The sequence below is a fragment of the Electrona antarctica genome, assembly GCF_951216825.1.
Source record: "Electrona antarctica genome assembly, chromosome: 12".
Taxonomy (NCBI): domain Eukaryota; kingdom Metazoa; phylum Chordata; class Actinopteri; order Myctophiformes; family Myctophidae; genus Electrona; species Electrona antarctica.
The window spans coordinates 53,326,975-53,341,595 of record NC_136793.1 but is presented as its reverse complement, the minus strand read 5'-3'; the positions used below and the strand labels follow the sequence as shown (position 1 = coordinate 53,341,595).

General features: G+C 43.9%; 3 protein-coding genes across 3 annotated transcripts; all 3 read left to right on the top strand.

Moving 5' to 3' along the window:
- Positions 1-1,013: 1,013 nt before the first annotated feature.
- On the top strand, positions 1,014-1,982 carry LOC306934466 (P2Y purinoceptor 2-like; the record flags this gene model as incomplete). The annotated part of the gene is made up of 1 exon (XM_079517032.1): positions 1,014-1,982. One exon carries the CDS (start codon positions 1,014-1,016, stop codon positions 1,980-1,982), a length of 969 nt encoding a protein of 322 aa, XP_079373158.1.
- Positions 1,983-4,353: 2,371 nt separating this feature from the next.
- Positions 4,354-5,505, top strand: LOC306934465 (soluble calcium-activated nucleotidase 1-like; the record flags this gene model as incomplete). The annotated part of the gene is made up of 1 exon (XM_079517031.1): positions 4,354-5,505. The coding sequence occupies one exon, from the start codon at positions 4,354-4,356 to the stop codon at positions 5,503-5,505; it is 1,152 nt and encodes a 383-aa protein (XP_079373157.1).
- A 788-nt stretch (positions 5,506-6,293) lies between these two features.
- On the top strand, positions 6,294-7,226 carry LOC306934464 (membrane cofactor protein-like; the record flags this gene model as incomplete). The annotated part of the gene is made up of 1 exon (XM_079517030.1): positions 6,294-7,226. The coding sequence occupies one exon, from the start codon at positions 6,294-6,296 to the stop codon at positions 7,224-7,226; it is 933 nt and encodes a 310-aa protein (XP_079373156.1).
- Positions 7,227-14,621: the final 7,395 nt, after the last annotated feature.

The following is a 14,621-nucleotide window of genomic DNA, read 5'->3' as shown; positions in this document are numbered from 1 at the left end:
ATAATGGCTGCAACTGGTAGCCATCTTGAAAATGTAGGAATTCTGCGTGGCCCGAGGTTGATTATCAGTTAGGGTCATATGATCACCAACTGAACTACTATAATGTACATTTCCTGCCCGACTCAATGTTGAAAATAAGTGGTATTCCCCTTTAACTTGAAGGCTGAACCTGACAGAAAGTAAAGGCATCTTGCCTTCAGTATCTGTATCTCCACCCCTTCCTGTAACCAGAGGTGTTATAATCTAAAGAAGCAGCCGCTCTCATGCCACAGACCACCTACTACAGGATACGTCAAGTTCAGTCTGGTAAGAGTGCTGTGCTTAATGTGCCATTGAATTGAACACATTGGAATGTAGTAAAACGATATATATGTACTCTGTTTTAAAAAAATGTATGCATTGTATGTAAACAGTTTTTTTTATTATTATTATTTGTATACACATTTTGGAGTGTGTGCCCACGTCTTGTCCTGTCTGAAGGATCATTATGACTACCTATATGGGCTTATAATGTTTGTTACAGAGTTGATGGTCTTACTTTGAAAACGTCCTAAACTGTTGGGCGTCCACAAATCACGCCTGTTGCTTTTGAGATAGAGTGATATAGGATTACCATGTCTGTTTTGAAGCTTTACATGTGAAGAACAGTGGTTCTTTACCTTGTGTGCCCGCTAAAGCCCGCTTTATACTTGGTTGCGCGCTAGTGTTGCGTGCTGTAAATAGCAGATATGCAAGTTCACAGCGAGTCACGTTCGTGTTGTGAGATTGTAGATCTGCTATTTACCGAGCACGACACCGGCACGCAAGCATGTATAACTGAGGCTTTAGAGTCGTTTGTTTAGAGTTCGTGGTATTTACTCATTTAAAGTTGTTCTGTCTGGATAAGAGCATCTGCTAAATGCCTAAATTATAAATGAACAAGAGTAACATTGAGCTGTTTTGTTTTCTCTTAAATGTAGGTGTGAAACCGCAATCTTCCTTCCGTGACCCATTCAGAGATCTTGTCGTGAGAAATGAACACCACAGTGGTTCCCAGCATCCTGCCTCTAAACACGACATCATACACCAGCACGTCATCGCGGGTGCAACAACACACATGTCTCACCGTCCTCCTTTGCCTGGTCTTCATCCTGGGCTTCTTCCTCAACAGCTTCAGCCTCTGGGTGTTCTGCTGCCGCATGCCGCGCTGGAGCTCTGGCACCGTGCTGCAGTTCCACCTGGCCCTCAGCAGCGCCATAGCCCTGCCCATCTCGCCCATGGTGGCCGTGTACTTCTCCGTCGGCAGTAACCGGATCCTGTGCCACGTCCAGGTCGCGCTGTTCGCGTCGCACATATACGGCAGCATCATGTTCCTCACGCTCATCAGCATCCATCGGTATGTGGCCGTGGCGCGCTTCAACGAGGGCTCTCGCATGAAACAAAAGGGATTCGTCACTAAACTGTGTGCCTCGGTGTGGGCTCTGGTTTTGGTCCTGTCCGTGGTCTGCGCTTCCGTTCTCCCGTCCAGTAAGGAGGGGAGACATGAGTATTGTATCAGCATCCACCAGGACAATCTGATTGATACGTATGTTGTCATTAACATCTTCTTGTGGATCTTTTTCCTGCTACCTTTCACTGTGTCTGCCGTCTTCTATTGCCGTCTGGCGAGCACAGTGGCTCGCCTTAACATTGACACGGCCAAGGGCCTGGCGGTCAAGGTGAAATCTCAGAAGATGATAGGCGTCTGCTTAGTGATATTTTGTCTGAGCTTTCTGCCGTGTAATGTGGTCAGGACAGTGGCTGTGGTGCTGAAAAAGTACCACCTAGGACAGGAGGAGATCTTCCCACTGATGGAGACCACTTACTATGTCACCTGGATCTGGAGTGAACTGTTGAACAGCTGTCTGAATCCACTGTTGTACTGTTTCGCTTCACAGAAGTTCAGAGGTGTATTCCAGTCTCTCAGGATTCCATTCAGGACATCAAAGAGGCTCTCAGAATAAGAGTGCTTTACTGCTCTGAAATGTAAACATATGAATGACATGCTATATGCTATATGTCTTCTGAAAAACCTCTTCAGTGTTGCTTCAGCGGTGCTCAAACCTTGTCATGTCAAGGACCCTCAAATGATATGTATTTGACACTGAAGCTGTGACTTTTTTTTCATTCAAAATGTATTTCCTGGCCTGGGCCCGGCCGAGCGGTCCAGGCACCTAGGCTGGTAATTCAGCGTGTCACAAGTTCGAGTCCCGAGCCCGACCACATTTGCTGCGTGTCTTCCCCCCCCCATGTCTCTCCTCCTTTTGTCAAACTACTGTAAATCTATCAATAAATACCAAAAATATCTTAAGAAAATAAATAAAAATGTATTTCCTTGGGTATACGTTGAGATGTGGACTCTCCTTTCCAATGATCCTGAAATGACAATAGACAGAATAAAATAAAAACAGTATAAACATCAACTGTATACCGGTAACATCTATAGTATTCAGTGTTGCTCTCCTGTTAACAATATAGCCTACCTGCCTTGTTGCCTTTGTTACGTCTCCTGCCTTGTGCACAGGTAATGCTTAATAGCCTAAAGGATATCGCAAAAGAAACAATATACAACTTGCAAAAGAAACAATATACAACTTGTAACTTGTAGATCTGTTCTTTTTGGCAAGTGACATCACATCCTACTGTAGTATAATGAGGCTTAGATAGATAAACACTTATTGATCCCACAATGTGGTTGTCATGGCATGACAAAATGGAATTAAAACTAAATGACTAAAACCACGGTAAATACAAATTTGCTGTCAAGTCGTGTCTTGACCTATGTAATTCTGTGACCGCCCTTCCAGAGCATGGTAAGGTTAATAGTGGATGACGCCGACGGGAAAAGAAGGCTGTCCTTCAACCATTCGAACCAATCATCAAAAAATGTGAAACACCCACATTCCAACATCCATAGCCTGCCCTTCAGCTTTGAAAATAACGTAACTCATAAACCCACACTAGATCTATCCCAGTAAAAATCACACCTGTGTGAAGTGAGGGGCGCTAATATATTAAAGTCTAACTCATGTTGATTAGGTGATGTAATGGTGATGTAAAACAAACGGTTCAAACACAAACATTAAACGCCATTAACAATAAAGAGACAATAATGACGTAAATGACACATTTGTCAATGGCGTTTACAAAATAAACATTGAACTTAAGACAAACATTAAACCTGTGTATAGGAGGGGCTATAGCGCCCCTCAAAAATGAATATACTTCTTCATGATTTAATTTGTCAACATATGTTATTATCTTTTAACCATGATACAATGTTTTAAAAAAAGATAACTGAATTTATGTGATTGGTTAGCCGATTTGCTCGTCTACTGTATGACGTACATTTTCCTTTCATTGTCAATGGCATTTAATGTTTGCGTTGCCACAAATGTATGTCATATTTCAGGCACATATGACGTACATTCTCCTTTCATTGTCAATGGCAAATGTGAGACGTGACGGGACGAAAAGCTGTATAGGAGGGTCTATAGAGCGTCGCAGTCCCGCCCCCTACCATGGCCCAGGAAATGATTCTCCGTTCATTTTCCTCATAGACATTTCAGAAAGTATTTATTTAAAGACGTTTACGCCGCGGACAAAGCCAACTCGAGTCGTGACAACAAACACAATTTTTTGGGCCGAACAAATAATTAGAAAGAAGAAAAAAACGGCAGGTTACAACACTTTTTTTGTTGTTTTTCTTATTTGTAATTATTTGTTTGGTCCAAATGTGTGTTGTCATGAGTTGTCACGACTCGAGTTGGCTTTGTAACCGTCTTTAAATAAATACTTTTTGAAATGTCTATGGGAAAAATGCATTGGGATTCATTTCCTGGGCCATGGTAGGGGGCGGGACTGCGACGCTCTAAGCACCCCTCAAAAATGACTCAAGTAAATGTGCTTATTTTACCGTCCACCACTGCAAGATAATCTGCACAAATCGACATAGTGTAGCTGTTTGGTTGTTTGTGTGACATCAGAGCGGAGATCTGGTTAGTCTATATAAGAAATCAGGAGAATCAACCAATGTTGCATGTAAAAGAATATCCTATCTTAAGAGGTGTTGGTTTCTCAATCACTCATACTGGTATAGCAGTGAAGTCATGTCTGTTTTTTTCTGGTAAGGAAACTCAACGGATTAACCACGTTTACTACAGAGAAAAGAACTTGCCTAGCCCTCTGCACAGAAGAATACAGTACATGTATATTGTCATAGAAAGAGACATCTGGACAGCACGGAATACAGTTCAACCCCCAAAAAGTCCAAGAGCTTAAAAAAGAAAGGCCCAATTTTATGGCTGTGAGCAACCCCTTTTGATAGTTGAAATGATGATTGGCCATCTCCCCACGACGCTGCCTTCTATGGCCAACACTACTGACCGTCGCTTCCGCGTCAAGTGGCGGTCCATTGTGACCTTGACGGCAGCCGTTGCCCTCGTGTTCCTGCTCGTTGTGATGTGGCCACCACGTCCTCACAGCCCACATCAGTGGTCAGGCTGCACCTGGGCGGAGGCCGAGTCCCGCTACAACGACACCTACCCGCTCAGCCCTCCCGAGGTCACGCCGCAGGGCATCCGCTACCGCATCGCCATCATCGCCGACCTAGACACGAGCTCCCGCAGCGACAAGGAGGACTCGACGTGGTTCAGCTACCTGCGGCGAGGCCACCTGCTGGTGTCCCACAGCGGCCACAAGGTGTCGGTGGAATGGGACCAGGAGAGGGTGCTGCTGGAGAGCCACCTGGCGGAACGGGGCAGGGGAATGGAGCTGTCGGAGCTGGTGGCGTTCAACGGGAAGCTCTACGGCGTGGACGACCGCACGGGCGTCGTGTACCACATCGACGGCGACAAGGCTGTGCCGTGGGTCATCCTGACGGACGGGGACGGCTCCGTGGCCAAGGGCTTCAAAGCTGAGTGGATGACGGTGAAGGACGAGCGGCTGTACGTGGGCGGTCTGGGCAAGGAGTGGACCACCACCACGGGGGGCAAGGTTCTCAACCGCAACCCGCAGTGGGTCAAAGTGGTGGGCCACAGGGGCGATGTGCGGCACGAGAACTGGATCCCCGCGTACGACTCGCTGAGGTCCGCGGCCGGGATCGAGCCGCCGGGCTACCTCCTCCACGAGGCGGCGGCCTGGAGCCGCATCCTGCAGCGTTGGTTTTTCCTCCCTCGCCGCGCGAGCCGGGAGCAGTACGACGAGACGGCGGACGAGCGGCGCGGCACCAACCTGGTCATCAGCTCGTCGGCCGATTTCAAGGACGTCGCCGTGAGCCGCGTGCAGGGGCCGCACGACCCCGCCCACGGATTCTCCTCTTTTAAATTCGTCCCCAACACGGACGACCAGATCGTGCTGGCGCTCAAGTCGAAAGAGGTGGCCCAAACCACCGCCACGTACATCACAGCCTTTACGTTAGACGGACGGGTCCTCTTACCTGAAACCAAAATAGAGGACGTCAAATACGAGGGGCTGGAGTTCATTTAGAGATAGGGGATGATGTTCTCAAACGTTTGAGGGGCCCTAGCCCCTCCAATGCATGGCTTTTATAGAGCGTCATCTGGCAGCCAAGTCTGTGGACTTTTGATGTTTGTTTGGGGCAGCAGTTAAACAAACATTGACAATGTGAGACATCATGTGGTCAATATAAATACAGTGGGTGCCCCTCACTTCACACAAGTGTGATTTGTGAGGGGCGCTATCCACAGGTGTGCGTGTGTGTGTGTGTGTGTGTGTGTGTGTGTGTGTGTGTGTGTGTGTGTGTGTGTGTGTGTGTGTGTGTGTGTGTGTGTGTGTGTGTGTGTGTGTGTGTGTGCGTGTGCGCACGCGTGTGTACAAATTACAACACAAAGGTGGCCTCTCTAGACCGGATAGGACTGGTTTCTGGTGGTGTCTGTAGCACCATCACAGAATGTGATGATTTGATTGGCTGAGCAAGGAATGTTAGTTAAGAGTGTGATTTTTTTTAGTGCTGTGCTCAAAAATCATCACACCAGCTCCTGGTTGGCAGATTCGAGTCGTATGACATCACAGTACTGATGTCATAGACTGGCCTCCATGCCTACCCTGATGCGGATTTGCTGATGTCATACTGACATCATGATGACATCATCGTGACTGACGTCAACAAACTATGAGTGGACGTGCACAGATAGACACTCACATCCTTCATCACACAGTTGTGATCAGTATTCTAACCCTGGCACTGTGGCGTCTGTACCTCGGACATCAGCCCCCTCCAGAGAACCAAACCTCTCTGTGTCCATATAGATGCCATGAACCTCGCAGGCGGCGTCTTGCTCTACTTGCTCGCAACGAGCAGCTTTGGCCTCCCCATCGAGGCTCAAGACTGTCCCCGGCCTTCAGCGGGGCCCAACACCATTTTGAGCAGTGAAGACATCGTCAAAGTGACCTTTCCCGACGGAGATAAGGTCACCTTCGACTGTGAGATCGGCTACGTCATCGCGGGGGGGACCCGGAGATACACCTGCGCCGCAGGAACGTGGCGGCCCGCTTTGAACATGATGTGCGAGAGGAGGTCCTGCGGATCCCTCGGCGATCCGGACAACGGGATTATAGATTATCCCGATGGGAATCAGTTTGGCGACAAGGCGGTGTTATCTTGCAACGCCGGCTACGATCTGGTAGGTCAGAAAGAGGTGACCTGTGGAGCTGACGGGTGGATAGGCAGACTGGGAAGATGTGAAGTGGTTATATGTTCTCCACCGCCGGAGGCCGCAAATGCCAAGTACAGTCCCGTGCAAGACGAGTATGAATATGGACACGGCGTGACGTACAAGTGTAAAAAGGATTTCACACTCAACGGATCGAGGCGGTCATACTGTGAAACCGACGGGAAATTCCACCCGGAACCTCCGACGTGCGTCAAGGTCCTCTGTCCGACGCCAGACGTCCCGAATCTGCGTCGATACGAGGGGCCTCCGCCCCCTTATGGGTACAAGGCTCACGTGACATTTAAATGCGATGATGGGTTTGTGATGGTTGGCTCAGCCGGTGTGACGTGTGAAATTGAGAACAAGTGGTCACCTCCGCTTCCACGTTGCAAAGAGCTTACAACCACCACCCCCACTACCATCACTACCCACACTACCAGCACAACTACCACCACTCCAAATAGAGCCCTGATGCTAGACAGTAATGCAACTAAATGGTGTCTCTTGGCTGCATTCTGCTTCTTTGTGTTTTAACCCGGTGGTTTTCAACCCTTTTCATGTATCAAGGTCCATTATTTATTCTGCATTTGAGCCACGGACCTCCAATTGATTACATTTAGCCTCTCGAACCCAAAACTAAAGAATATTTTGTTGTCGTTGAGTAAGATTTTGTCCACATTTCCATCCATGCCGTATTGATGTTGGTACCAAAAGGAGAGATAACAGGGCAGGCAAACGTTAAAATAACACATTTTCTACATTCTCTAATTGTGTAGACTTCTTGTAAATTAAGTAATGCAGATGTTTAACAATAAGCACTTCAATATCTAATAATGGTCCATTTGGTTACCAACTCTGCATCATTTAACTCGGGACCACCTGGAACCCCCTCAAGGACCACTGTTTTAACCACTGAGGACCCGAGGACCCGATTCTACAAATGTCTTCTAAATCCTGACAGTTTTCTGAAAAACCCATGTTTATAGTGGTGCTCAAACCTTTTTATGTCAAGGACCCCCATCTAAAAATATTTTGTTCCAAGGACCCCCCAGAAGCAAAGATTCCAGTTAAAAATGTTCACTGTGAAAGAAATAAGAATATATGTTCAAAGATTTGCAAGTGAGGGGCTCTCTTATCATCATACAACATCATACATCATCTCACCGAGTGCCGCGCTGAGCTTGTAGATCTGCTATTTCTTAACAGCTAAAGTTTAAAATAATAGATGAATTAAAAGCTAAGGTGACACAGATCATGTCTGGAATGTTTCAAATTTAGTTTGGAGGTGCTTCAATGTGTGATTCACATTTAGAGTCCTGCAAACAAATATAAAGTTATAAAAGTTATTATAAAACAGAAACAAATTATAAAACAAAACAAATCTCTCACCTACTTAAAGTGTGGCTCAGTGGACAATGAGGAGGCCTACCTATTTAAGTCTATTTATTACATGGCTTGGTTGAATGCTTGATTCTGATTGGTCAATCGCTTAATTCAGCGGTGAGTTATCTCATGATAATGACTGTATAATGGCTGTATAATGACCGCTGCCTAATCAAACCCTCTGAGCACCACCAGCTGCGCGGCTGCGCCCCGCTTGATTTACTGCCGTTTCCAACATAACAGCCATGTAAACACACACACTAGTGACACACAATGTAATTTACAGCTAAACATTGCTCTTAAAAATGTTTTTGAAAACATTTGAGCGAGAAATAGACGAAGCAGGACCCGAAAATGGATTCTATTTGATCAACTCACTTCCTTGTTTTCTGACAGTGCTGCAGCCCTGCAGCTGGGCAGACGCAGCCAGCGCGAACTTATGGAATACTTTTTTTGTTGTGTTTTGGGTCAATGTATTAATTTATGTTAGTTAGCCATGTAATAAGCGGGATAATATCTGGCTAGGTGGTCATTGTCGGGATATAATTCACCTTCAGGGAGTGTAACCACCTCGGCTTCGCCTCGGTGGTTAAACTCCCTGTCGGTGAATTATCTCCCGACAATGACCACCTAGCCAGATATTATCCCTTACGTATTCCATGCGGTTTACCTTTAATTGGCTCCAAGAAAATGTATTTCTTACAAACAACAACAAAACATCACCAAAGAATGAACGCAAGCGACATTATGGGGCCATGGGTGCAATGTACTGATAAAGCCACCAGATGGCAGAATTGAGTCATTTGAGCCTCGGCTCACCATTTGATGAGATTTAGCCTCAAATAAATTGTGTTATCGTTGGATACGATTTTGTCCACAATTCCATGCTGTATTGATGTGGTACCATAACAGGCAAACGTACGGGTCCATTTGAATGTATTAACTGCACAACCTTTTGCTTAACCCTTGACCTCATCATGACTAATATAATAAGTTACAATATTTCATCCATAGGCTGATGAATAATAGTGAGTGAGCTGAGCACTCATCTGTTATTATTTTATGTTGATGCTGCACCCTTGGAAATGTAGAGATTCTGTCATCAAAAGAAAATAGCCAATTAAACTACTACATCATTCGAATGGTATAGTGAAGCTATGTAGTGAAGCAATTGCACAGCACTAATGAGGATTGCAAACATATATTTCCAACTTAGAAAGTGTTGTCTGCAGACCAAGCTTATGATAATTAATAATAATAACAAGCACAACACCAGAGGGAGTTCAACAAACCATGTGCAACCCAGATTCGGCACAAACAAGGGACTACATTCATTTTGCTCCTATGCCACCAACATGTGGAACACCCTACCAACAGCCTTTAAGATATGCAAATCCCTTGACTCCTTCAAAACTGCTCTCAAAGGGCACCTATGACGGCTGCAATTCGAAACTGGCCCCCGTAAAAATCTGATTTCTGTCCCCCCCCACCCCTTTTCCCCCTTACTGTTTTTTGTTTTTCCTTTTTACCTCCTTACATGATTTCCTGTTTTTTTTTAAATATAGAAGTGTATTATGTGTACGTCTCTAAATGTTCTGATGAATTGAAAATGGTGGACCCTGTTGTAAACAAGTGTAACGCTTTATCAGTGTGTCGTCCACAGTAACAGCCTTTGTATTGAGTTGTGCTTTCATGTGAAATGTACCCATTCTGCAAACTCTTAATATTTCAATCAATCAATCAATCAATCAATCAATCAATCAATAAATCAATAGGTAGTTAGTCCTGGATCAAAGGACGGTCATAATTTAATAATATGAATGTCTTGTATCAAGGCTAAATAAGTAGCTTTTTGTTTCATTCAGCTTAATGTTCTGTAGAATGTAGTGGTGGCAAAAGTACTCACATTTAGTACAAAAGTATTAAAATGTATACAAATCTTTTGAAAATAGTATATATATATATATATATATATATATATATATATATATATATATATGGCTGAAGTGGTTAATGTATGTTTTGCAATAATCATCAAAACCTACAAAGTATAGTAACTAAAGTTTTCAAATAATTGTATAAAAAGTACAATATTTGGATCAGAGATATAATTAAGTAAAAGTATTGGAAATAGTACAAGTACAAATAACTCAAAATTGTACTATAAGTACAGTACTTGAGTAAATGTACTTAGTTACTTTACACCACTGGTAGAATGATAGCCTATAGATATTCCACAATGTGAAGTGAAATCGTCAAATTAATTTCCCCCTCGACCAGCTTGTATTAGAGGGACAGTTTGCAGTGGTGGAAAAAATACTCTATTGTTTTACTTAAGTAAAAGTACCAATACTGCAATTTAGAACTATACTTCGTTACAAGTAAAAGTACGGAATTGAAGTACTAAAAGTAAAAGTACTCATATTGCACAACTCATATTGTACAACAAGCGTCGCGTTGCGATGCATTGTGAGCTTGTAGATTGGCTATTTTCAAATGGCATAGTTACTTTCCACCACTGACAGTTTGTGGTTTTTTTCAAAGGCTATGGCCCGACTCACACCTTTACATCTAGCATACAACATTGATGCATGCTAGATGTATGAAAGGGTTTGTTTACATCTTGCCCCAATGCATTTCCAATGGAAGTCACATGGTTTGACACAACATTTGTGTTGTACGGCTTTCGGCTGTGTTTCGACTGCCCCCCTCCCCCTCATACAACACAAATGCTGTGTCAAACCATGTGACTCCCATTGGAAATGCATTGTGAGCTTGCATCAGTCAATAAGTCTCATACAACAAGCATACATCAATCTGTTGTGAAGGTGTGAGTCAGGCCTAAGGGCCTAACAGATTGATGTATGCTTGTTGTATGAGATGTATGCTTGTTGTAAGCTCTCAATGCATTTCCAATGGGAGTCACATGGTTTGACACAACATTTGTGTTGTATGAGGGGGAGGGGGGCAGTCGAAACACAACCGAAAGCCATACAACAGCTTGTAGTCCAAAATGTTGTATCAAACCATGTGACTTCCATTGGAAATGCATTGGGGCGGCCATGACACTTACAACATTCATACAACAAGCATGCATCAATGTTTTAAAGGTGTGCGTGAGGCCTAAGGGGCGACTCACACGGTCACAACAGATTGATGTATGCTTGTTGTATGAGATGTATAGCTGATGCAAGCTCGCAATGCATTTCCAATGGGAGTCACATGGTTTGACACAACATTTGTGTTGTATGAGGGGGAGGGGGGCAGTCGAAACACAGCCGAAAGCCGCAACAGCTTGTAGTCCAAAATGTTGTATCAAACCATGTGACTTCCATTGGACATGCATTGGGGCGGCCATGACACTTACATCTTGCTTACATCTAGCATGCATCAATGTTATATGCTAGATGCGAAGGTGTGAGTCGTCCCTATGAACAGCAGGAGGCGATCCAGACCGGATGGATGGATGGATGGATGGATGTGTATCTATGTTGCTTAGCAACATGAAGTCCTAACCAAGGTTGTTGTAGCCTATAGTAAAGTTATGAAGTGAGCTCTCTACGCTAGCTCCAGTCTGTTATTCCCATGGCTTTGATTTGTTTGAGCCATTATTGAACACACATGGAAGAGGAGCCTATATAGTTTAACATCTTTTTTTACACATGTCAGGTAGGTTGACAGCAGTGTTGATTTTGACAGCAAATTTAGATTTTAGTTTTAGTCATAGTCTCTTGAATAGTTCTCCTTTAGTTTTAGTCACATTTTAGTCACCTGGAATGTTTTAGTGTTAGTCTAGTTTTAGTTGACTAAAGATCATAAGATTTTAGTCAACTAAATGTACAGTTGATTTAGTCGACTAAAATGTATTTTGGCGGGCCTTGATGCCGTCATGACTGATTTTACACAGCCGATCTACAAGCTCACAATGTGTCACACTGCGACGCGTTGCAGCTTGTAGATCGGCTATTTTCAGCTTGCAACCAAGTGTAAAATGACTTATGCTGGATCTCTTGTCCACTAGTCCCTTTCTAACATTTTAGTCTAGTCTTTTATTTATTGACAAAATTGTCAATATATTTAGTCTTAGTTTGAGTCATCATAGCTTAGTTTTTATTTAGTTTCCATTTAGGTTTCATCAGAGAAAAAAGACAAAAGTGAGGACAAAAGTGAGGACGCAACTTGTGATTGGCCGGAATGAGATGATGTATGATCATAAGACTAAGAGCGCCCCTCACTTCACATGGGGGTGATTTTTTGTTTTTTTTTACTTAAGTGAGCTAAGTATCAATAGCATTATTTTATAAAAAACATTTTGTTTAACGCCTCACGCTACAGAAACAGGACATAGACAGCCTCCTGCTGCCCTATAGGCCTCATGGCTTTGTTTTTGTTTGGCAACACATTTTGATTTTAGTTTTAGTCATAGTCTTTGAATAGTTTTCATTTAGTTTTAGTCATATTTTAGTCACCTGGAATGTTTTAGTGTTAGTCTAGTTTTAGTCGACTAAATGTCATAAGATTTTAGTCGACTAAGGTGACATTCACACCAGAAAGCTTTGCTGCGATTAAAACGAATCATGCTGCGCATTGTCAGAAAGTGCACTTCGTTTGGCAGGTGTGAAGGCTCATTCGAATCCTAATGCGTATCAAAGAACCGCATTCTACTCCGAGCAAAAACGGGGGTTTCGCTTCGCTACTTGTTTACGATTCGGTGCAGGTGTGAATGCAATCCGCAGTAAATAAAGGAAATGAAGCAAACAATGTGGCGGGTGAGGAGCTGAACACAGTTGGAGACGGAGAAGGCATATTTTACGCAGCGCAAAGATGTCCCGTTACCGTGGATAGACATGGTCGAATGAGGAGACTGAAGCCCTGATCGAAATGAGGACGAGTACATTAATCAATTGCTTAAGGAAACACATAAAAACACTGCAGTGTATTATAGCCTACAGAATATTCTGTCTGTCTGTCTGTCTGGGACTGGGGAGTAGGGACTTTCATCTCGATAAACTCTTTTGCGCTGCTGTCTGTTATATCAGTGCGCTCAGCGCTGTGCCTCCATGCCCAAAAGAACAGTGTGTGGCTGCGCAGAGAGAGAGAGAGAGAGAGAGAGAGGGGTCCAGTCCCAGACAGACGGCACGATACATGCACGTTATGAGTATAATTTTATCACCATAGATTTCACTGTGTAGGCTAGTTTATGAATGGAACACATTGATAAAGGTCCCCCCTGCTGCGTTTCCAATTGCTGCGGATGACAGTGTGAAGGCAAACCGCAGCAAATTAAATATGCAAGAATCCCAAGTTCTCCGCCCATTCGCATCAAGTCTACCGAAGTATTGGGTGGAAATGTGACCTAAATCTACAGTTGATGCCGTCATAATGACTGATTTTACACTTGCTGAAAATAGCAGATCTACAAGCCCACAACGCATCGCAGCGTGACCCGTTGTGAGCTTGTAGATCTGCTATGCAACCAAGTGTAAAATGACTTAAACTGGATCTCTTGTCCACTAGTCCCTTCCTAGCATTTTAGTTGTTGTTTAGCTGTATTGACAACGAAATTGTCAATACATTTAGTCTTAGTTTTAGTCATCATAGCTTAGTTTTCATTTAGTTTTCTGCTTAGTCATCGTTTAGTTTTCGTCAGTGAAAAAAGGTAGTCGACGAAAACAACACTGATTCACTGTTGTACTCCTATACATAAAACGTCTGCTTCTTCTTCTTCTTCCCACATGAGCAGCCGATGGATGACTTTCCAACGCTCAGTGTCGTCGATGCATCAGAGTGGACCGAACAACGCGTGGAGCTGCTCTTCCAGGATGCTGCTGCCAGTACTAGAGATGAGGAGGAGTTCACTGTCCTCAGCAGCCCTCCTCCACAGCAACAACAACAACAACGACATCTCCAGCAGAGACAGGCCCAGCAGAGCACGGCCTCACCAAGGTTGGCTGCTGAGGACACGTGCATTCTGAGGATCGTTCTTATTAAGGGACCAAGAAGTCATGAAGTGACTTTGGTCACTTATTGTTTTTGTGTTTTTTAAGGGACCAAGAAGTCACGAAGTGATTTTGGTCACTTATTGCTTTTGTGTTTATTTTTCTTCTCCTTCTTCTTCTTCTCCTTCCGCCAAAAATTGCAGTTCTGACTGAACGGTGCAGAAACGCGGTAATCTGGTAGAGGACCATGCCAAACGGTGACTATGCAAAGCCCATGACAATTGGCCAAAGGGTGGCGCTATAGCACTCAATTGAAAATGCAAACTTTGAACGAGCATATCTCATGAACCGTTTGACCGTTGGTAATGACTCTTTGATACACATATGTGTCTCCTCATGCCGAACAACCTTCGTGTTCTGACTTTTGATCTCTGACCTTTAGATCACCCGCCATTTTGAATTATATGAAAAACATTTAAAATATATCACCTCCCAGGATCTTTGATCAAAATGTACGAAAACTTCTACACATGCACTTTGGACCTATACGGACAAAAAATCGTAGTACATTTTATTTAAGTGAAAAAATGAAGTTTTTATGAGTCAA